This window comes from Notamacropus eugenii, chromosome 2, assembly GCF_028372415.1.
Source record: "Notamacropus eugenii isolate mMacEug1 chromosome 2, mMacEug1.pri_v2, whole genome shotgun sequence".
In the NCBI taxonomy this organism is placed as follows: domain Eukaryota; kingdom Metazoa; phylum Chordata; class Mammalia; order Diprotodontia; family Macropodidae; genus Notamacropus; species Notamacropus eugenii.
Window position 1 is genome coordinate 41,026,164 of NC_092873.1, and position 23,485 is coordinate 41,049,648.

Consider the following 23,485-nt stretch of genomic DNA (forward strand, 5'->3'; position numbering starts at 1 on the left):
ACCCTGTGGCTGCCTGTATGAGACGTATTCTGGGGGCCATAATGAGTTAGACCTTGCTGGAGTGGAGAATTGTCAAATGGAAAATGGGAGATAAGCTTGGAAAACAGCAAGCCATCAAGCTGCCCTTTCCCCCCTGAGAAGCCATCAACGCCCAGAAGAGACTCAGAAATAAATGCCATTTGTGCTTTCCCATTCCTGGGCTCCAGTAGAGAGGCACTATAGGAGATCTGGGGAAAGGGTCTGCATTAACTGCAGAGGATGAACTCAGCCCTAAGGAATATGGCCGATGGTTGGAACAACCACAGCACTTTCCTAGAAAACAGCAGATTTCTCTCTCTTTTTCATTTCTAGACAAGCTCTACTCTCCTCCTTCCACATTCAGCCATGTTCTCTGGTCCTCTGCAGAATTTTCTAACAGGTCCTGTGGATTCCCAATGTCTCTCTTCCTAAATAAGGTCATCTAGGGGGTGGGTAGCTAGGTGGTGCAGTGGATACAGCATCAGAGCAGGAGTCAGGAGGACCTGAGTTCAAATTTCACCTCAGACACTTGACACTCACTAGCTGTGTGACCTTGGACAAGTCACTTAACCCCAATTGCCTCATCCTGGGTCATCTCCAGTCATCCTGATGAATATCTGGTCACTGCATTCAGATAACTCTGGAGGAGAAGTGAGGCTGGTGACCTGCATAGCTCTCCCTCACTCAAAACAAAGTCAAGCACAAGTCATGTCATTATTTCTCTGATGGCATGGTCTTCTTCAGCAACGGAGGATGAACACACCATTGCTAGGGGATTGCTTGCTGAAAGATGGTGTCCATGGAATAATCTGGGTTGTGAGAGAGTCAATTAAACAGCCATGGATGTTAGGGAAGGAATAAAGCGTATGTGAGTGGGTGGGTGGAAACAGAGATCTTGGGGTGGGGAAGACCTAATAGGCCTTTCCTTTCCTCACCAAGTATTTATGAAATTGGAGGAGAGTCCGTTTTGCAGATCTCAGATAGTAAAAAGGATATTCCATGATCATTTGGGAAATGGTCTCTTTTCTCTCAGAGAAAAAAGGAATGGTGTGTGTGTGTGTGTGTGTGTGTGTGTGTGTGTGTGTGTGTGTGTGTGTGTGTGTGTGTGTGTGTGTGTGTGTGTGTATGAAGGGGAAGAGAAAGTTGATCACTAAAGCCTGAGCTTTTTTTCTCTGCAGGCTTTCTGTGATGATGCTGTGGGACTCAAATTCAATCCCATCCTGTACCCCAAGGTGAGAATACCTGTGGCAACACCTTCCATGCCCATGAAGCCCTACCTGCAAATGTCCCCTCTTTCCTTCAGGACAACATCCCCTAGAAATAGGGGATTCTAATGATTTGAGGTCACTACCACCTACTGGCCAGAAGCTCTCTCCATCCCAGCCTAGGAAGATTTTCTTCTTGTTGTTCTTATTCATTGTGATTTTTTTTCTTGGTGGTGGGGAAGGGACTTGACTTGAAATTTCATTGATTTTGGTAACTCCCAGTGAGAAAAAGCTTTCCAGCCATCCAGGTCAGCACCTTGTCTGCCACTTCTGGTCTTTTAGAGAGCTGCCTCTGGTACTGAGTTGGCCAGGGATGCATGGTCAGTGCACGTCAGTCCTAATTCTGAGACTGGCCCTCTATTTTTTTGTACCACTAACCCTCTCTTTATTGTGATAACCATTAAAAATCATCTCAGTCCTTGTGGCTCACACTGCTGGTCTGTGAATAATAGTCCAGCTCTAGGCCCCAGTCTCTGAATGGATCACTTCTCATATGCCTAGTGTCAGGGGAAAGGTGAATAGCATGCCGTCTCATAGGCTGCCCCAGATGGAAGGGGAGGGACCCTTGTGATCAGGTAGTCTAGTGGCCCTCAAAAGGTATGTCACAATACACCAGTGGGCCCCAAGCTGCTCAAGCTGCTCCCTGAGTTGTGTGGAGTTTAGAATCACAAGCAAATGAATCTCTAACAATCCTGTAGCTTTCTGAAATTCATCATAGAGAGTAGTATTGGCCTGGGAGCAAAAAAAACTACCAATCTTGTCCAACCCCCTCATTTTATAGAAGGGGAAACTGAGTCCCAGAGAAGGGAAATTATTGGCCCAAGGTCACAAACTGAGTCAGTGATGGAAGATTCTGGATTAGAACCCAGAGCTCTAGAATCCTGGTTCAATGTTCCTTCTACTACATCATGTCTTCAGTGATCAGGTGTTGGAGTGAGGACAACAGAAAAACTGGGTGTTGATCCCAAATGGCACAGACAACATTCGGCTTGATATCCTGAAACAAATTGCTGCTTGGGTAGATAAGCAATAGCTCCTGTCCACCTCCCCCATGCTCCCCCTATGCCCTCAGGGTGACCATCAGGGCTGAGAATCACCGCAGTGTTTCACATGGCACATGAAACAGTTTTGTGGGGTTTTTTTAAATTGAAGTTCCAGAAATGACCTCAGGGGCTAATGCTGATGCTCTCCAAACCTTTCTCCAGCTCCGGCTAATAAACCAGAGGCCAGTTATACATGAGGATAGAAGTTGGTTTCCTTAGGACATGGCCTGTTCTTGACCTCAATTCAGGTCTGAGAAAACAACAATAAAATAAAAACCATAAGCCTCAGCTACAGGCAGAGCAGACCAGGCTAATTAGATGTGGCCCAGGAATTGTCTCAGGGGAAAACAAAATCCCACGGCAACCATCCCCATCTAGAAACCTGCCAACCCTGGGGGAGAGGCTGGGGAGAGGCTGAGCTTCCCAGGCTCCAGCCAAGCCCTTAGACTCTTAGGAGAGCTCAAGGTTTGTGTCGGATCCGAGGGACTAAAGGGAGCACACAGCACCGGAGGATCAGTAAGAAGCAGTGTTTGATGCAAATGAGATCTGCTGAGGAGCCAGTAAAGGGACCAGAGAAGTGGGGCTGCAGCCGCTCATCTGCCAGGCAGTGGGGAGCAGATCTGGCAGGGACCCCCAAGCTGTGCAGCGCCGATTCCTTGGCTAATCATCAGTTGCGTCTCCGCTCAGCATCACTGACCATACACACATATGCAAACACTTCCCATTTGTCCAGACCTAGGATTTCCCTAAAATGGGGAAGATCTTGGCAAAGAAGCTTCCTCTATCAATGCATATCAGCACCAACTCTAAGACAAAATCACAGAGCTACCCAGGGCACTAAGAGGCTCAGAGACCTGCTTAGGATCATCCAGCCAAGATGCATGAGAAGTGGGACTTGAACACGTCTGCCTGGCTCTAAGCCCAGCTCCTTATCCCCTATGGTAGGCTGGCATGAGATTGACATATAGGCTGATGGATGGGTGGATGGATAGATAGATAGATAGATAGATAGATAGATAGATAGATAGATAGATAGATAGATAGATAGATAGGTAGGTAGGTAGGTAGATAGATGAATAGGCAAATAGATAAGTATATAGGCAGATGGATGGATGGATAGAGAGAGATGGATGCATAGATAGATAGGCAGATAGATGAATAGATGTGTGGATGGATAGATAGACAGATGGCAGGACAGACACACAGTCGGACGGATGGATGGATGCATGGGTGGATGAATAGATAGATAAGATAGATTCATAGATAGAGGAAAGGCGTTATCATGGCACGGTGGAAGTTTACAAAAGAGCCTATGAATTTAAATCCTACCTCTGATGTTTGGACAAGTCCCCCACCTGCCTGTGACTCAGTTTCCGCATCCCCAAAATGAGATGGTTGGACTAGGTGGCCTTTAAGGCCCCTTCTAGTTCGAGACGTGATTTGATATAAATTAATCAACCAATAGATGGCTATTGAGAGCTTACTATGTGCCCGGCACTGTACTACTGCTGAGGAGATAAAAATCAAGATAAAACCATCCTTTCCTGAAGGCCTTTATGTTCTTGAGGGACCTGGGGTAGCATCTAGACAGATAGACAAAAAGACAAGAATATATCCCTAATTTAGAACTGGTCATTCTTTGGCTAGGGCTAGACTGGAGCATGCCTTTGGGTTATCAAAGAAGAAAAGCTTTCTAAACAAATCAATGATGAGATCAAGGTTAGAGGATTGGTGAGTAGATGGTTTTGAGCACACTGGAACCCCCAGAGGAGAAAGTGGGGCTGGTGACTTTGCACAGCCCTCCCTCACTCAAATCAAAGTCAATTGCAAGTCAGGTCATCATTTCTTGGATGTCATGGTCCTCTTTGAGACAGCCCCTATGTATACATCAGTTCACTCGTGTGCTGATTCCAAATTGTAGCTAGAATCATCTCCTTTTTAGCTAGGAAGAGATCTTGGGGATTGAGCTAGCCCTATCATTTTTGGACATGTTCAAACAGCTCCTGGGGGATTCTGCCAATCAGGTCTCAGTTTCTTCACCTGATTTTTACCAGAGGATCTGTAGGGGCCCCTCCTACTCTAAATTCTATAGTTCTGTGATTCAATTCTTGGTTTCCCCATTATACCCAATGCAAGGACACTTGGAAGCAGGGACAGTGTTGCATAGTGGATAGAGACTTGGATTGAGAAAGACCTAGATTCCAATCCTACTTCAGATCCTTACAAGTCCTATGACACTGGGCAAGGTCCCTAGCCTGTCTGCTTCATTTCTCTCATCTCTAAAAAAGAAGGGGTTGGACTGACTTCTAAGACCCTTTCCTACTCTAAATGACCTACAATCCGGATTTGGAGAAAGAGCTAAGACACTTGGGATCTCAATGACTAAGTGTCTGGTCTGGGAACAGCTTTCCCTCTCACCATTTCTTTATCTAGACATGTTGTCTTGACTAGTCTGTCTGGTATCCATTTCCCTCATGTGGAATTTTTCTTCCATTGACAGGATTTTGTTTCAGAGATGACCCTGCTTCCCTCACTCCCAACATGGCAATCACTTTGATTCCTTTCCTCTCCCTCTCCTCCAGGCATCCCAAATGATTGTGTCCTATGATGAGCACGAAGTCAACAACACATTCAAGTTTGGTGTCATTTATCAAAAAGCCCGCCAGGTAAGCTAAGGATTGTGGGCTAGTCAACACAACCCCACTGGGGCCTCATTGTATCAAGTTCTATCAGGTCAGCAAGCTTTCATTACTGGGCTGGGCATTGTGCCAAGTTCTGGAGGATACAAGAAAGACAAAAACATAGTCCTGCCTTCAAGGGGTTCTTATTCTACTGGGAGAGGCAAGATGAAAATAACTGTGTATATACAAGATACAGACAGGGTAAATTGGGGGTGATCTCAGGGAGAGGGCACTAGCAATGGCAGGTGAGGGGGACTGGGAAAGACTCATACAGAAGTTGGAATTTGAGCTGCAAAGAAGCCAAGAAGTGGAGCAGCATTTCTGGTGGGAGGACCAGCAGATGCAAATGCAGTCAGGAGATGACAGGTCATGTATGAAGTATGGCATCCATCCTTTCCATCTGACCTTTCCAGCCTCACTTCCCTCTCTTCTCTTTCATGCACACTATGTTAAAGCCAAACTGGCTGACTGGCTGTTCCTGATCCCACTCTATGCTTTCCCAAAGGTCTGAAATACGCTGCCTCTTTTGGTCTCACCTGTGGAAAATCTTTCCTCTCAAAGTTCATCTCCACTTCCTCCATGGAACCTTCTTAGATCTACCCCCACCCTCGGTGTTGTTGTCCCCCTCAAACTTCTCAAGGGTCCTTTTATCTTGCCCTATCTTTGCCCCCATCCCAGTCTCCCTGGTACCATAACTATTTGTGTATCTGTCTTATCCACTCTGCTACTGAAACACTTTGAAACTGGAGACAAAGTGGCTTTTCATCGTTCTATTCCCAGTACCAAAAGTGTGCCATAGACAGAGGACTCTGGGACTGCACATTTAGAGAGACCTCAGAAACTACTTTGTCTAACCTCTTCATTTTACAGATGAGGAAACTGAGACCCAAGGAAAGGAAACAACTTGACCAAAGATTTAGTAAAGAAGGAACCTCAGAGACTATCGAGTCTAACCCTTTCTTTTTTTATAAATTAGAAAGTGAAACTGGCCACGTTAAAACAGCTCCTGGGGGATTCTGCCAATCACGCCTCAGTTTCCTCACCTGGTCTCTAGGAGTCCTTCCTACTCTAAATTCTATAGACCTTTGATTCTGTACTTAGTTTCCCTATTATACCCAACACAAGGATACTTGGAAATAGGGGCAGTGTGGCATAGTGGATAGGGGAAATCACAAAAAGTCCTTGGACAGGAGGACTTGATCAAGGTCAAAGAGGCAGCATGAGAGGCAGGATTTGAATCCAGGTCCTCTAATAAAAGAGTCATTGCTTTCATCCATGGTACCAAGTAGATGCTTAATAAGTCATCATTGAATTGAACTGAATTCTACTACAGAACCTAAGAGAGCCTGCCCTGTGCTTTTACTTCTTAAACACTCCTCCCATGAAGGTCACATTCAGAGTGTGGACAGGATACCAAAAGGAGGCCAGCTTTTCTCTGCAATGCTAATAGTGCCTGGGCCCCAGGTGGCTGCCATTTAGCTTTAAATAGAGAAACAGCAGCTGTTCCTTGGCCCACTGTGGACACCCTAACCCTGCTCAGCCATCTGATCGTGCCATGTGAACCATGGAACCAGAGGCAAACTGGGTTCCAGAGTGTGGATGAGTCAGCATGACCCCATCCCTACTCTGGTAGACACAGCCCTTCCCAGGCAAAAACAAGCTCTTCTTTCTCTCATTCCCTCCCTTTGGATGTCTCCTATAGCCCTCTTCAGAGTCTGGTAAAGTAGAGGAAATGCAGACCTGGGAGTCAGGAGAGTCATGCGTTGAAATCCTCCTACTACCACTCACCACCTCTGTGACCATTGGCAAATGACTGAACCTCAGGCTGCTTGTCTGTAAAATGGGGATAATAATAATAGCTTCTACCTACCAGGTTTATTGTGAGGATCTGAAGTTGGCTGACTGGCTGCCAGACTTGAAGGTTTGCTAAAGGTTTATCATGCATTACCTCATGTGAGCCTCACGATTTAGAACTGAATTTAGAGAGTTGCCTTGGGGCACTGAGAGGGTGAATTGCTCAGGGTCACCTAGCCAGGATGTGGCACAGGCAGATGGGACATGAACCCAGATCCTCCTGAAGCTAAGACCAGTTCTCTGCTCACTAAGTCACAGTGCCTCTCCTAACATAGGGACTATAGGTCCAAAAACCTCTCCTATGATTCATAGGAATGTAGCTGTTCACCTACATATACAAGTCTTTTTCTCTATTGAATTGCCAGCTCCTTGAGGGTAGGGACTGGGTTGTTTTTTCAACTTAGTACATGTGGAAGGAAGGGAGAGAGGAAGGAAAGAAGGAAGGAAGGAAGGAAGGAAGGAAGGAAGGAAGGAAGGAAGGAAGGAAGGAAGGAAGGAAGGAAGGAAAGGAAGGAAAGGAAAGAAGAAGGAAGGGGGGTAGGGAGAAAGGGAGGAAGGGGAGAAAAGGGGAGGAAAAGGGTGAGGGCTTGGGCTTAAATAGAAGATAACTGCCCACAGGACTAAGAGGTCCCATAACCCCCCAACACCACTCCCTCTCCTCTCCCCAGCCATTTTCTTAGACAAGTCACTTAAATTCTTGGGTCCTCCATTTCCTCATCTGTAAAATAAAGACACCGGACTCAATAACCCCCAAAGTCCCTTTTGGCTCTAGCTCTGTGGCATTGTGGTCTCCCTCTACAAAGGAAAGCAGGACTTTTCTCTGCATGCTGGTAGGTGTTTTATTTTTTCTTGGCCAAATAATAGTTAATATCCTCATCTGAAGATTAGACCACAAGAGACATGTGTTCGCTTAAAAACACTCTAATTAAGCCAAGACTTTAGGATCTGAAAGCCCAATACAGATGAATCTTATAATTTAGTGAAGATTATTCAGGGAGGCTCTCTAATTATTTTCCCATATTGCATTTTTATTGGGTACAGCTCTACTAATGCAAACCCCGTAATGAAAGTAGTTTTTTTCAGAAATACGCTGATGCCGATCTCATAAGGTGATTAGAATCCAATGTTCCAGCAGGGTTGTAATTATTTACCATTAACCAAACACCTCTGAGAGCAAGCAAGTGGGTGTTGTTCATGTATCTGATCCTGTTGGGAAAAGGAACAAGAAGATAAAAGCCTTTTTAAAATATATATATATATATATATATATATATATATATGCAGATTGTTGCTTTGAAAACCAGCTGCCTAGGGAAGTTTGACAGGAGGATCTGCTATATTAAAGCTCTTTACTATTCCTCTGTATAGAAGTATGACGCTCCTGAGCCAGGGACTTTTAGGACACAGATTTAATGTCATTTTCCCCAGGAGTGGGATAGGATGGCATGAAATCATCCACATTCCCCCCAAGTCAGAGATTCTTGGAACTTAGAGCAGAAGGGGACCCCAGAGATCATCTAACTCAACCTTCTCTCATTTTATAGAGGCCCAGAGAGTTTAAGGACCTTCTCTGGGGTAACAGTATAACTAGTAGGACTTGAACTCAGGTCATCTGACTCTAGGGCCAATGCTGTTTTCACCATCCCTCCTGTACCCTTTTGCTTCTTTCTAGCAGTGGGGAGGGAGTGGAGAGGGAAGTCTCAGGTCACAGGTCTGGTCCCTGGAGAGACTGTGATGACCAAAGGAGGTATCCTAACTGACTCCCTGTTCTCCACATCACGCTGCCTCCCTAATTAGGAGCCAAGGAATAAGTAAAGGTGTCAACTGAGTCAACTTGGTGTAATTCAGATCAACAAGCATTTTTTAAACAACCTACTATAAGGCAAGCAGATTTCCCTGATGGGCAACGTCTAAATTGTGGAAATGTTTCACCTTCGTGGGCTTCAAGTTGGAAGGAAACTCAGAGATTGTTTTGGGGGGAGAGAACAAAGAGATGAATCTGGGTATCTCCTTGACACCCACAGAACCATTTTCTCTCCTCCTTCCCATGGAAACAATGCTTTCCTCCTTTTTAATGTTTTTTTTTCCCAGACGCTAGAGGAGGAGCTGTTTGGGAACAATGAAGAGAGCCCAGCCTTCAAGGAATTCTTGAGTCTACTGGGAGACACCATCACACTACAGGATTTTAAAGGGTATGTTTTCTTTTATTTTTATTTATCTCATTTGGTTTTATATCCCCTTCACTCCCCATTAGATCCCTCCCCAGAGAGCTGACTCGTGTAACAACAAATTTTAAAAAGAGGAAAAAAGCAATTCAATAAAATTAATCAGTATATATTTACCAAATCTGACAGTGTATGCCTTACTCCACACCCATCATCCCCCACCTCTACAAAGGAAAAAAAAAGGTCCAGTTTCTAATCCCTTCTTGGGACCTAGGCTTAATCATAATCACACAGAGTTCAATTCTCTTTTTTTTTGTTCTTTCCATTTAATTGTCATAGTCATGGTGTACATTGTTTTCCTGATTCTTCCTACTTCACTCTGAATCCATTCATATAAATCTTCCCATGCTTCTATGAAGTCATCTCATCTTCCTTATTATTTATCAAAAATAGTATTCCATTACATTCTAGCTACGCCTCAATATGTGGGTTTTGGGGCATACATTTTAATAAATAGGACTGCTTGGTTCCCTTTGACATAGACTTGTAGAAGATTAGAGAAGGCCCCACCTGAATCCAACGCACCTTTGGCTTATATCTGGGTGTTTAAGACACAGCTTGGGAAACCCATGGCCCAGGGCTTCCTAACCCAATCCAGCATTGGAATTTGACCTCAAATATCAACCAAGCTAAACAGATTTGGGTTTAAAACTATTTTTCTTGGCAAAAGTTGGCTTTAGAGAGGGCCCCCAAACTTGGTTGATTTGGCTGATCTGCTTTCTGGGTGGCACATAGCTCCTGGGCTGATGTTTGATCCAGTCCTTAAAGAGGTCTGCAAGCTTCCCCACTGTATCAAATGAACCCAGTTGTGAGTTTGAGGAATCGAACTGTAAGATGGTACTGCCTTAAGAAATCTTGTTGGGATATAGAGGAAATTACACTGGCCTTGGGGTCAGGGGACCTGTGTTCAAATCCCACCTGATACTTTACCTGTGTGACTATGGATAAACCACTTCTCTTCCTTTCCCTGGGCCTCAATTTCCTCATCTGTTAAATCAGAGAAATGAGATTAGAAGACTTCAGTGATCCCTACCAGCTCTAGACCTTTGGAGAATACAAAATAGAAGCTAAGCCTTAAAAAATGCCAATAAATATAAAATATATTTAATATATAATAAATATATGTATAAATATATACAAAGATGTTTCACATATTACATACATAATAGAAGTTCTATATAAAATATAAAGTCTTCAAACTAACAGAAGGCTGACTAGCAATCTTATGTAATCTAGGCTCAGAAAAGGAAATAGAGCTAGTGGTAAAGGAACTCTTAATTCTGTCGAACTTCTAACCAACAATTAATATTAATAATGCACAGATTATTTTCAAAAATAGAGACTCAAGAAAACATTCTACCTACTCAATATTTTAATCAATCAATCAGTAAATGTTTATTAAGTGCCTACTATGTACTGGTGCTCAGTGCTGGGAATCAAAGAGTCTGGAGACAGTCCCTGCCCTCAAGGAGCTTATGGTCAAATAAACACTGCACACAAAGCAAGCTAAGCCTATTATGTCATCAAGGTGGGAAACTCCTTGGTATAGAGGGAGGTATAGAACCTCCCTCCATCAATACATTGTTGAGGTTCATTGATGTTCAGTCAATCTAGCAGTAAACATTTTTAAAGCACCTACTGTGTGCCATGTACCAGGGAGGTGTAGACAAGTGTGAAACAATCCTTCCTCTCAAGGAGCTACCAAGGGAGACACCATGAAGTACAATACAATGACTCTCCTAGAGCAAAGAATCATAGACCATCGGAGCTGGTAAGGACCTCCAAGGTCTTCTGGTCCAACAGATGAGGAAACTGAGTCAGGGAAGCAAAGTAACTTGGCCGGTTAGTGGCAGCACCAACACCCAGATCTCCTGACACTCAAGCTGGTGTTCTTTCCCTCCACCAGACGCACCATTTCCTTTCTCAGCCTCATTCCTCAGAGCTAGAAGATCAAGAGCCCAGGTCAAGTTGTATTGCATTTTCTCCAAGAAATCAACATCTGCCTAAAGCCCTACTGTGCTCCCCATTCCCACTACAGACAGACATGTAGCCCTAGCCTAATACTCCCTAATTTTTCTTGGTGTCAGAGAATGGAATTTCCATATTACTCCCTATGTTGAATGATGATGATAATAATTAGCATTTTTATAATGCTTTAGGGTACCTGCAAGTGCTCCATCCAAAGAAATATAAATTTTCATTGCTGAAAACTCACAAGATATCTTGGGGTTTGCCGACTAGATTTCTTTTTTAAGGACCATGCCTTAAACCCAAATCACTCTGGTTCTCATTCATTGGCCAACAATAGGTCCCAACCCAAGCTTCACTTGGTCATTGTTTGGGTTCTGATGGCTCACAGTGAATGTAAATAGCAATTGTTTCTGTTTTGGCCAGACCCAAATTGATTTTTGGGGGGGGGGACTAGATAAAAGAGACCTTTCTTTGCCTCTTTTCTTACCTTGCCTTAATCATTGAATGGACATTGCCTCAGACAAGCTCAGACCTGGGAAAGACCTTAACTTAAAAAGACCAAGGTCTCCCACTGCATCTGGGGCCATCTCCAGTTGTACTGATCTATACTTGCCACTGAACCCAGATGGCTCTGGAGGAGAGAGTGAGGCTGATGACTTTGCAGAGCCTTCTCTCACCTAAATCCAGTTCACCTGCATATCATGGCATCACCTCCCTGATGTCATTATCCTCTTCAAGAAAAACAACAGTAAGGTTGGCAGAGTTCTTCGCATGTTAATGAGTTAATTTGATCCTTACAACAACCCTATGAGGGCAGGTGCTATAATTAACCCCATTTTATAGATGAGAAGATCAAGGCACCAAATGGTTAAGTGACTTGGCTAGGATTACACAGCTAATAAGTGTGTACAGTAGCACTTGAACTCAGGACTTCTTGGTTCCAGAAGGTGGGGGCCATATCAGAGATCTACCCAGTCTCTAGGATAAGCACTTGGCTCTGCTTTTGGCAGGGAGTCTACAAGTACCCACATGTTTAAGCCTGCAGATATCCAGATGGGTGGACAGTATCATATAGCTATACCCTAAATCTTGAAAAAGAATTTTTGTATTTTTAAATAACTAATTTATTGCTAGAATTTCTGCAAGTCTGGGATAGATCTGCTCTAAAGATACTTCCCATCTGGTTTTCCCCACGAAATGAATTCCAACTGCTCTGTTCCTCTCTCCTTCTTCCTATCTCTTCTCCCATCCTTTTGCCCCTCCTTGTCTCCCTCCTTTTCCTTTCCCTTCCCTTTCTTTTCCTTCCACCTCTCTTGCCCTCCCTTCCCATTCTTCCCTCTTCCACACTCACCTCTTCCTTCTCTCATCCCTTTTCTCTTCTCTCCCCTTTCCTCACCCTCTTCTCCTCCTTCTCTTTATATCATCTTCCTCTCTTCTCGTTTCATTTATTTGTGGCATAGTAGATGGGGGCCTTAGACACTAAGTGTCCAGAAGACCTGAGTTCAAATAGGTTTTGCTGGTTTGTTCTAATACCGTATGCCTGTGAGGGTAAAGGAAGGTATTCATTGTTGCTGTTCAGTCATTTTTTCAATGGTGTCTTGACTCTTCATGACCTCATTTAGGATTTTCTTGACAGAGATACTGGAGTGGTTTGTCAGTTCCTTCTCCAGCTCATTTTGCAGATGAGGAAATTGAGGCAAACAAGGTTAAGTGACTTGCCCAGGGTCATACAACTAGTAAGTGTCTGAGGCTGGATTCAAACTCGGGTCTTCCTGACAGCAGTCCTGGTGCTCTATCCACTGTGCCATCCAGCTGCCCCTCAAATAGGTTTTTATGTGACTCTGGGCAAGTCACTTAACCTGTCTGTGCCTCAGTTTACTCATCTTCAAAATGGAGGGCTAAGGTTGGGGGTGTTGAACTTGATCTCTAAACTTCATTCTAGCCCTGAGATCCAGGATCCTATCATCTTTTCCCTTCTTTCATGGTTTGTCTCCCTCTCCATCTCTGCCTTCTTTACCCTCCTCTTGCTCTCCGTGTAAAGGATAGAGTTCGAGACTTAATATCAGGAAGTCCTGAGTTCAAATTATGCCTCAAATACTTACTAGCTTATGTCACCCTGTCACTTACTAGCTTATGTCTCTTTACTTCTCTGTGCCTCAGTTTCCCCATCTATAAATAAAAGGATTGGACTTGACCTGTAGAGTCTCTTCTTTTTTCAAATTTACAAATCTGTAAACATTTCCTCTCTTCCTTGCCTTATTCTTTTTTGTCTCTCCCTTTCTTTTCCCATGTTCTCCTTTCCCCCATATGTCTCCCGTCTGGCCTTATTGTACTTATCCCTCTCTCTTGTCTCCCTCTTTGCCCTGTCCTTACTCCCCTTTCATCTCCTCTCCTCTCCTCTCCCCTTGTCTTGCTTTCACAATTCTCCCTTTCCCTACCTTTTTTTGCCTCCTTCCTTTCCTTATTCTCGTCCTCTGCCATCTCCTCTCTTCCCATGCTGACATCTTGTCTTTTCCTTTTCCCTACCCCCTCCACCTGTGCCCCAGCTCTGGATCATAGGAACATAGATTTAGAAATAGAAGCTGTCAAGTCTGACCACCTCATTTATATATGAACAAACCGAGGCACAGAGATGTTAGGTAATTTCCCTAGGGACACACAGCTACTCTGATGTGGGATTTGAACTCAGATCTTTCTGCCCCTCCCCCCATTCAGTGCCCTATGTGCCTCTGTCTCAGGGGCATTGTACAGGTGGTCAGGTTCCCTCTGATGGACTTTCTGCTGTTCATTCTCTGCTTCTCTCCCCTGCCCTCTTTTATTGGCAGTTTTCGAGGTGGCCTGGATGTGACCCATGGCCAGACTGGGTTGGAATCAGTGTACACTGTATTCCGGGACAGGGAGATCATGTTTCATGTCTCCACAAAGCTGCCATTTACTGAAGGTGACGCCCAACAGGTAACCTGGTTTGGAGAGGGGGCACTCCAGGTGAAGGAGGTGTATGAATGAGGACTGGGGGCTGGGACTGACCTTGGAAAGGGGCCCACCGATCCCATTACCTAGATTAATTAATGAGTCCCATTTATACAGCCCTTTGTTCTGTCCAAAGTACTTTCCTATATGTGGTCCCATTTGTTGCCCATAGTACAGAGCAGATATTCTTATCCTCAGTTTGTAACAGTGAGGAAAGTGAGGACCAGGAAAGCAAGGTAACACTACAGATTTCAGGCTGGCAAAGACCTTGGAAGTCACAGAGTCATAGATTTGGAACTTTAGAGGACCTCAGAGGTCATCTTGTCCAACTGTCTCATTCTACACAGGAGGAAACTGAGGCCCAGAGAGGTTGGGTGATTTTTCCAAAGCCACATAGATGGTAACTAGCAGGATTGGTGTTTCAATCCAGGTCCCCCGACTCTACATCCAGAGCTCTCCCCTCTGTGGGTATTGCCTCATTGGGGAGGGAGAGCCAAGGCTACAATCCAAATTCCCTGATACCTCATCCAGTCTTTTTTCCATCCGACTACATGCCCTGCTCCAATTACCTAGGGCAGTGTCTTCAGTCCTGAGCTTTTCCTATCTCACAGGAACATTCCAATTTGTATATATAAAAAGAAAAGTACATTGTATACAGCAAGCATTTAATAAATTCACCAAATCATAGTAACCACTATTGTAAATGGTAGTGAAACCAATGGATTCGGCATTCTCCTTACCTGGAGAAGCTGAGGCATGATCTTTGCTTTCAAGACCCTAAGACTTACCACACCACACCACACCACACCACACCACACCATACCACACCATACCACACCATACCACACCATACCACACCATACCACACCACACCACACCTTCAGGCTTTCCTATATTTTGACTCCTGTCAAAATTCTTCCTTCAGTCCCGTGATGACTCTGCCTATGTCCTAACAGGGGCCCAGACTGGCAGCTTCCTCCCTAACCATCTCTCCAGTACTCCTGCAGCTCTTGGCCTTGTACTCCTTGTCAGTTTCTGAGAGAGCCAGCAGGCCTCTGCTCAACCTTGGCACCATTTGTCTTCATGCCAGTGATGGCATTCCAGAACAGGGAGCCCAGGGAGTGAGCACAGATGTAGAAATGCAACCACAGTGCCAACCTTCCTCTCGGGGAAAAACATACACATACAGTCACCCAAAACTGGCACAAGAAAAAATGATTTGGCTCCCAAATCAATACTAAGTGTCCCCAAAACAAATGTGAGCTTCAGTGTTCTTGCCTCCAAAGTCTTTCCATCAGGGGTTCACCTACAATCACTCCCCAGAGCCCTTTACAGAGAGGCCAACCTACACAAAAGCCCTCCATCATTTTGCGTCTTTCAAATCTTCTCCCATCATCCCCTACTGGGGTTCCTTCCCCTCCAACCAACACAACCTATTCTCTGTACCCCTGACTGGCACCTGGTTTACTAAATCCCTCTTCTGTACACCTCCATATTCCTTCTCCCCTCCTTTGGGTTACCATTCCCCATTTTTTTTTCCACCCAGACACTTAGTAACCACCCCTCAGATACTTACTGGCTATGTGACCTTGGACAAGACATTTTGTTTCTCTGGGCCTCAGCTTCCCCATCTGTAAAATGATGGGATTAGACTCACTGAGCTCTGATGTCCCTTTCAGTTCTATATCTTTGATCGTATGAAAGCTGCCTGTTAGCCAAATTCTACAAGGACTTATTTTATAATTTTTGCTGCTTTGGAAGATGGGAAAGAAATTTCCCCCGAGAAAGTCACGTCTCTCCCTCATTCCCCCGGCTTTCAGAGCCGTGGGGCTCAAGCACAGAGATGCTAATTAAGACTTTCCCGGACCAGTGTGCCCCATTCACCCCAGTTAATTGGTTCTGTAGGAGAGTTTTACGCACACTCAGTCCCACAATCAATAATATCACAACCCAGAGGAGCCCGAAGCACTAGGGACTCCTTCCATTAGCCTCAGGGAACATCTCCGCTGACCAAGGTGTGTTCAATCAAGGTTTCTAGACATTAAAGTGGGATTTACTTATAATTTGATTAAATTTGACGAGTGTTTCTGGAGTGCCTGATCCCATTACTAGGGGAAGATACAAAGTGTAATGAATGTAGCTAGATAGAATAGTAAATAGAGCCTAGGGCCTGGAATCAGAAAGAACTAAGTTCAAATCCATCCTCTGATATTTACTAGCTGTGTGACCCTGAGCAAGTCACTTAACCTCGGTTCACCTCAGTTTCCTCAACTGTAAAATGGGGGTAATAATAGCCCTTACCTCCCAGGGTTATTGTGAGGATCCGATGAGGTAATAATAGTTATAAAGAACTTAGTATGGTGCCGGGTACATGGTAAGTACTTTATAAATGCTGGCTCCCTTTCTCCCCCCTCCTTTAGCTAAGAGATGACTCTTGCCCTCAAGGAACTTCTGGTTTAATTTATAGGATCATAATCTTGGAGCTGAAAAACATCCCTTTCAGCCCCAACATTCACAAATAAGGGTGTGACGGACGAGACAGGTCAAAGTGGCTTGCCTTCAGTTACACAGATTTTAAGGGGCACAAGCAGGACTTGAGCCCAGATCCTTTGACCCCATCTCTTTCCACTGGATAAAAGATAGAGAATTAGAAAGGAGTTCATCTGGTCCAGCCTCCCATCCTCACCCTGATGTGTTAGAAATGTGGTCACTGAGGGCTGGGAGTTTAAGTGACTTGCCCATGATCACACAGGTGGTGGAATTTGAACCCAGGCTCATCTGACTCCAAATTCATCTCCCTTGCCACTGAAAACCATTAGAACTACGAATGACAGTCCTGCCGATAACAGTCAAGACACTGTCACGGAGAGGGTGGTTGTTTGGTTGTTTCCTTTACTTTTTTCCTGACTCATAATAACAGCCAAAGACTCTTGCTTTCTTCTGGCTCAGCTCCAGAGAAAGAGACATATTGGGAATGACATAGTGGCTATCATCTTCCAAGAAGAAAACACTCCCTTCGTCCCCGATATGATTGCCTCCAACTTCTTACACGCCTACATCGTTGTCCAAGCTGAAAATCTAGCTGGGGAGAGCCCATCCTACAAGGTAAAAGGGAACTGAATGTAACTCACTTGACATCAAGGCCCTTGGCAATTCTGGTGACCCTTTGGGTCCCCCAAGTTTGGGGTTGCTCATATGTTTGCTAGGGACTGTGGGGGAATAGAGAAGACAAAAGAGACTCTTGGGGGGGTGTAGTACAGTCACATTGGGGAGATGAGTCCACCCAAAGCAACATAAGAAGGAGTGGAGCTTAGCCCAGTGCAGACATGATGAGCAAAGTTGGAACAGCCAGGTCTGTGGGTACTATGCTAGGGAATAGCCACACATTTCATCTTGCATGTCTGTCCCTTGGGCTCACAGCAGGAAGCTACTTCTCCACACATCCTATACCTAGTTATTGGCTTCTTATCTCCTCCATTAGAAGGGCAGGAACTGTAATATTGCCTTTCTGGGGTGCCCAGCACAGTGACCCCAGAAAGCACTTAGTAAATACTTGTGGCCTGACTGGTCCCTGGGTCACAGACCCAGACTGAGACTCAGAGCCTTCTGGCCCTGCTGGCTGGAGGTTTGACTTCTCCCACCAGCAGCTGGGCATGTGCGGTGTGGTGGGGGAGCTGGGAGCCAGGCCAGAAATCCAATCAACGGAGCTCACCAATAATTTCCTGAGGCCAAGCTGGTGGTTTGGGCTGGGGCTGTTGTCTCTGCTCTGGGTTGGAGAAGCCTGACCAGCTGTAATCGCCTCCTCCGTCCCCACTACCTTCCCCATGGCATTGCCCTAGGCTGGCTCTTCCCCTCCCCCAGCCCACCAGCCTCCTTGCATCTGTCCTACTTTGCAGGCCTGATAACTTGGCAAGAAGCCAAGGCCAGGCACACGTCAGCAGGCAGCAGGGAATGGGAAAGGGCAGACTGTCCGATCAGCAGTGACAACCCCTCCCCTCCCCTCCACACTCTCCCAGATAAAAAGCAAAAATGGATATCATTGGGGAACTTTGAGGAAGGGAGAGACAAACAGACAGAGGGGAACAGAGAGAGAGAGAGAGAGAGAGAGAGAAATTCCAGCCTACTGATCTCTTCCAGTATTCCTACAACAGAGATTCCAGAACCTAGAGTTTCTGAGCTGAATCTTAGAGAAGGGCAGACAGGCGGGTGACAGACAGGGCCAAAGGACCTGCACTAGACAAACGCTCCTACTGCTTCCTGCCTCTGCCCATCTGTGGCTGGTTAAGCTCAATTGGTGTTAACAAGGTCAAGGTCCTGGGACCCAGCATCCCATGGGCTGGTTAACTAGTGAGTCAGTGTGCTTACTAGTCTTTTTTTGTGTCATAAACTTCAGTTTGGTGAAACCTATAAGCTCCTGCTCAGAATCATATTTTTAAATACAATTAATAAACATATGAATGAATAGATGATAGACAGATAGATAACAGCTGACATTAAGGTTTGCAAAGCACTTTACAATTGTTATCTCATTTTATCCTCACAATAACTTGGGGAGATCAGGGTTATGATTGTCCCCATTTTACAGATGGGGAAACTGAGGCAGACAGAGATCAAGTAACTTGCCGTGTCACACAGCTAAGACATATGTGAGACAGAATTTGAATTATCCACCACCCTACTGCCTAGCTGATACAAATACCAACGCATAGGATTATAAAAGAAACCATTCAGATTGAAATACAGTTATCAAAATGTTTTGGGGGGATAATACAAATCCACAAACCTCAGGTTAACAACTCCTGGCCCAACAGAAAAAAAACACTGGTCTTTGGAGTCGGAAGGGATGTGGGTTCTAATCCGGACACTACTGCTAACTCTCACTAGCTGGGTGACCTTGGACAATTTATTTCTCTCAGACTCTTCTATACCTATAAATTCAAACTAACACTGTCTGCCCTGTGTACCTTCCTGGGCTGTTCTACCCATGAGAAGTGCTTTGATAAATTATAAAGTACTTCCTAGTTATCTGATTGCATTTATTTTGTGAGTCTTGTCCACGTCTATAATATAACCAGTCACCCTGATAATAAAGGGACCTGAGAGAGTGGTTGGATCCTGCAGCTTAGCCTGACTATAAGAAGACAAGTGGATTCTAGCTCTCCCAGTGGCCCAAAATACCATCTCTGTATCCGGAGGACAGCCCTGCTTTGCATGTCTGATACATTATTTCCCCCTTGTATCCTGAAAGGGAAAGGAAGACATCTCCCTGAAGGAAGTCAGGTTGCCCAGCAACAAGGCTGGAAGGAGAAACTGGCTTTCTTTGCCAAGGGAGGCATTGCTTTCCAGTAGAGAAGAGGGGCTGCATGCCCTTGGCCACACTCTTGGCTGAGAGCTGCCTCCAGCTGCCACGTGGGCCGACTGGCGCTTCCCTGCTGGTCAGGCTCAGTGGCATGTGGGTGTCCCTGGTGGTACCTGAGCAACCATACCCACCTCCTGTTCCCTTTTCCTCTCTTCCTCTCCCCATTTCTGACTCTCTGCTTGTCCCAGGTCTCAGTCACTGCTCGAGAGGATGTACCACTCTTCGGTCCACCCCTGCCCAGCCCCCCAGTATTCCAGAAGGTAAAGTGTCCTTCCTACCTTCCATCTATCTGTGCCTGTGGGGTCTGGACCACTGAGAAGTGCTGAGAATTCCTGGCAACAATTGACTAGAGTCTGAGTCTCATTCCCCACTAAGGCCCAAGTTTGGGTGACCCCTCCATGAGCAGAGGAGTCTTTCCCTCAACTCTCCATGTTCTCTGAGCTTTATGAATGAAACCCAGTAAAGGATGATGGAGTGGGTATTTGAGACCATCTTCATTTCAAAAGAACTGCAACCACATACATACATGCATACCTATGCACATATATACATATACAATACATACATGCATTTATTATATAAAATATGTATTATGATATATGTATATGTGCACACACATATTTATACCTACACACATATGCACAGACACACACATATATATATATAGGCATGTATGTGCAAAAAAAATTGAGACGACACATGATATGCATAATATGATATGTTGTCCCTGCTCTTTACACAGAGTATTCCAAAAGTCTGAGGGCAGTTTTAAGCTAGTAAAGCTTGAATATGTTCAACTATATAGATATATAATGTAGATTTATAATGCATATATAAATATATAATGCATGGAATGTAATATTTCATAATGTGTAAATTATCTCAGTTATTATATATATATCTATATATATATCTATATATAATCCAGCATTCCTAGAAGAGGAAAGTCCCTATACCCATGCTGGTTAGCACCTCCATAATTTAAAGCCTTAGATAGTTGCCTAGAGCAATAAGAGATTAAGGGATTAAATTAAATTAAGTGTTTAAGTGTTTAACAAAACAAACATGAATACAATACCACCTAGATAACATGAATTTTCTAAGTCAATATAGCCCACAGGAATCCATTTCTATTTGAGTTTGACACTACTGGAATAGAGAACTTTAGAGGTTAAGGGACCTGTCCAAGGTCACTCAACCAGTATGTGTAAAAGGCAAGATTTGAACGTGGGTCTTCCATCTCCAAGGCTCACTGCCTACATGATCTTGGGAGTAACTCTAACCTCCTCGGGGTTTAGCTTCCTCATGTGTACAATGAGGGAGTTAGATGTTATGACCTATGAGACCCCCTTCTAGTTCTAGAGCCAGGACTCTATAATCATAGAAAGGCACCCTGGTATAGTGAATAGAGAATTGGCCTTGAAATCAGAAGACCCGGGTTCAAGTCTTTACTCTGACACATTCTGGTTGAGTAAACCTGGACAAGTCCCTTAGCCTCTAAAGTTCTCTAGGTCAATAGTGTCAAATTCAAATAGAAACGGTTCTCTTTGGGCAATATTGACTTGGAAAACCACATATTCACATTATCTATGGTGTAGTGTATTTTTATTTTGTTAAGCATTTCCCAATTACATTTTAACCTGGTTCCAGCTGCATCTAGGACTTTGTGGGTCAGGAGTTTGACACCTCCACTAGTAAAACCAAACAGTACAGAGATGGTGGGGATCAGCACTGACAGGAAGAGGTTAGTCTTCGAGTGCTCCCTATATGGATGAAGTCACCACTGCGAACACACCCAGACACCCACATGTATGTGTCACTTTTACTTTCCCCAGGGGCCCAACTTGACTTAGAAAATGGAAACATGTGGGTCCTTTTTGGGTCCTTGGGGTGGGCATGGGGAGGCTGTGTGGTCTATCAGGCTGGCTGCTTGGAGATCTAGAACAGACCTTCCTGGAGTTTTTCAGAAGGTTTATGGATATAGAGGAGGACCCCGACTGTCTTGCAAGACCTCCAGCGAATGAAGATTCAGGTGGGTGATGATTTCCTCCATCTCTTACAGAGCCCTGAGTTTCGGGAATTTTTGCTCACCAAACTCACCAATGCTGAGAACGCCTGCTGCAAGTCAGACAAGTTTGCAAAGCTTGAGGTGAGAGCCCTATGCAGTTTGGGAACCGAGGGTGCCAGACTTAGGGGCAAGTCCCTCAGACACTCACCAACTAACTGTGTGAGCTTTCGAAATCTCCTAATCTCCATAAACTCCATTTATAAAATAAGGATGACAATGCACATGATACTTACTTCACAGGACTGTTGGGAGGTGTAAAGTGGATGTCATATAGTGCCATATGAGTGATAGGAAGGCAGTGAGACGAAAGAGCCATCCTAGGAATCAAGTAGACCTAGGTTTGAATATTGCCTTGGACACATTCTGATCCTGTGATCCTAGGCAGGTCACAATCCCTCAATGCCTCCAGGCAACTCTTTGAAACTATAAATTGCAGAGAAGTTGCTAGCCTGCATTGGTAGAGTGTATTTCCTCCCCCAGAAGTTCCAAATGCCAATAAAGTCACAGGTACAGGCCCTTGTTCAGTCATTTCAGTCATGTCTGACCCTTTGTGATCCCATTTTGGTGTTTTCTTGGCAAAGATACTGGAGTGGTTTGCCATTTCCTTTTCCAGCTCAGTTTACAGATGAGGAAACTGAGGAAAGCAAGGTGAAGTGACTTTCCCAGGGTCACACAGCTAATAAGTGTCTAGGACTGGATTTGAACTCAGGAAGATGAGTCTTTGTCTCCAGGGCTGGGCATCTGTGCACTATGGTACCACCTAGCTATCCCTCTCCTTCTATATAAGATCAGTTGTTCATTTTTCTCCCCTGTCCCTCTGTCTACTTCTCCCAGGTGCCCATGATGTCTGTGCTCTAGGACCCTTTACAAGCCTGGGTTTGATCCCTGCTTCCAGGCTTCTAGCACAGACTTGGATTTATGGAAGGAACTTCTGTCCCTTCCTCTTTCCTCAGCTTCTGACACCACTGCCCCTCCTGCTCTGTCCCACCCTCCTGTAGCACTCATTCACACTCATTCTTGCGGAAATCCTGGCCTGAGTGGGGTTTGACATTTTCCTTCTCCTTTCCCCACCCCGCTGATTTTATTGGACTCAGCATTTGCCTGCAGCCTCTGTGACGCAGAAGGTCCAAGTGGGTGGCTATTTCCTGGCACCCTGAGCTGACAGCCAGGAGTATGGTCACTTTGAGTCCCAAGCCTTCCCCTAACACATTTGTTGAGCCAGAGGAAGGGGGAGCTTGAGAACTCTTTTCAAGTCTCACAGAAGAGGGATTAACTCTTTCTCCTTGGCCCCAGACCTGGAAACTATGGGTAAAAGTTGCAAAGTGGCAGATTTAGGCTCTAGGTAAAGCTCAATTTCTTGACATGGAGCTGGTGGCATAGTGGATTGAATGCTGCACATAGAGTCCAGAAGACCTGAGTTCAAATCCTGCCTTAAACATTTACTAGTTGTGTGACCCTGGACAAGTCATTGAACCCTGTTTGCCTCAGTTTCCTCATCTGTAAAAAATATATAGTACCTACTTCAACAGGGTTATTTTGAGCTAATGTATGTAAAGTACTCTGAGAGCCTTAAAGTTTTATGTAAGTGGTGGCTATTACAAACAATTAAACCATCCCAAAGTAAAGTGGACTGCCATAGGAGGTAGCTGGCTTTTGCTCACCGGAGGTCTTCTGGATGCCTGGATGCCTCCTTGCCCAGTCTATTGTGTGAGGAGGCAAAGGGGATTCTGGCTGGGTCTAGGCTGGGCTTGATGGTCTTCCAATTCTGAGATTCCATGAGAGGGAGCAGGGAGGAAGTGAGGACCCTAGGCATGTATATCTTGTTATTGTCCCTTTAATGGGGACAAAAGAGAAGAGATATGACATGCAGTGTGGAGAGAAAGCCTGGTTCCTGTCCTGGAGCTTTGGAATGGCTATCCTGAATGGGAAAGAGGGTATAACTTGATTGTGCATGAGCCCACAGGGGCAATGGAGGAAAGTCACCAACAGGGATTGAGGTTTGGTGTCCCTGCTGATAACTGGAGCCGTATC

At 44.9% G+C, this 23,485-nt stretch overlaps 1 protein-coding gene and 2 long non-coding RNA genes across 8 annotated transcripts in view; 1 reads left to right on the forward strand and 2 right to left on the reverse strand.

Annotated features, from left to right (window-relative positions):
- The window catches only part of RAP1GAP2 (RAP1 GTPase activating protein 2), a 250,245-nt gene that overhangs the window by 199,137 nt on the left and 27,623 nt on the right, over positions 1-23,485 (forward strand). For all 6 annotated transcript variants that reach the window (XR_011973893.1, XM_072639991.1, XM_072639990.1 and 3 more), the window contains 7 exons: positions 1,197-1,250; positions 4,909-4,992; positions 8,953-9,053; positions 13,883-14,012; positions 16,977-17,132; positions 19,575-19,646; positions 21,449-21,535. Coding sequence is in view for 5 of the 6 variants with exons in the window: in XM_072639991.1 (XP_072496092.1) it covers positions 1,197-1,250; positions 4,909-4,992; positions 8,953-9,053; positions 13,883-14,012; positions 16,977-17,132; positions 19,575-19,646; positions 21,449-21,535 (684 nt within the window). In the remaining variant the exon portion in view is untranslated. The remainder of the gene's footprint in view (positions 1-1,196; positions 1,251-4,908; positions 4,993-8,952; positions 9,054-13,882; positions 14,013-16,976; positions 17,133-19,574; positions 19,647-21,448; positions 21,536-23,485) is intronic.
- LOC140525027 (uncharacterized) lies at positions 7,869-15,685 on the reverse strand. Its single transcript, XR_011973895.1, has 3 exons — positions 15,604-15,685; positions 10,017-10,073; positions 7,869-8,067 (listed from the first exon to the last, which is right to left on the reverse strand). It is a non-coding gene; the product is annotated as an uncharacterized lncRNA (long non-coding RNA).
- On the reverse strand, positions 16,900-17,952 carry LOC140525026 (uncharacterized). Its single transcript, XR_011973894.1, has 2 exons — positions 17,740-17,952; positions 16,900-17,125 (listed from the first exon to the last, which is right to left on the reverse strand). It is a non-coding gene; the product is annotated as an uncharacterized lncRNA (long non-coding RNA).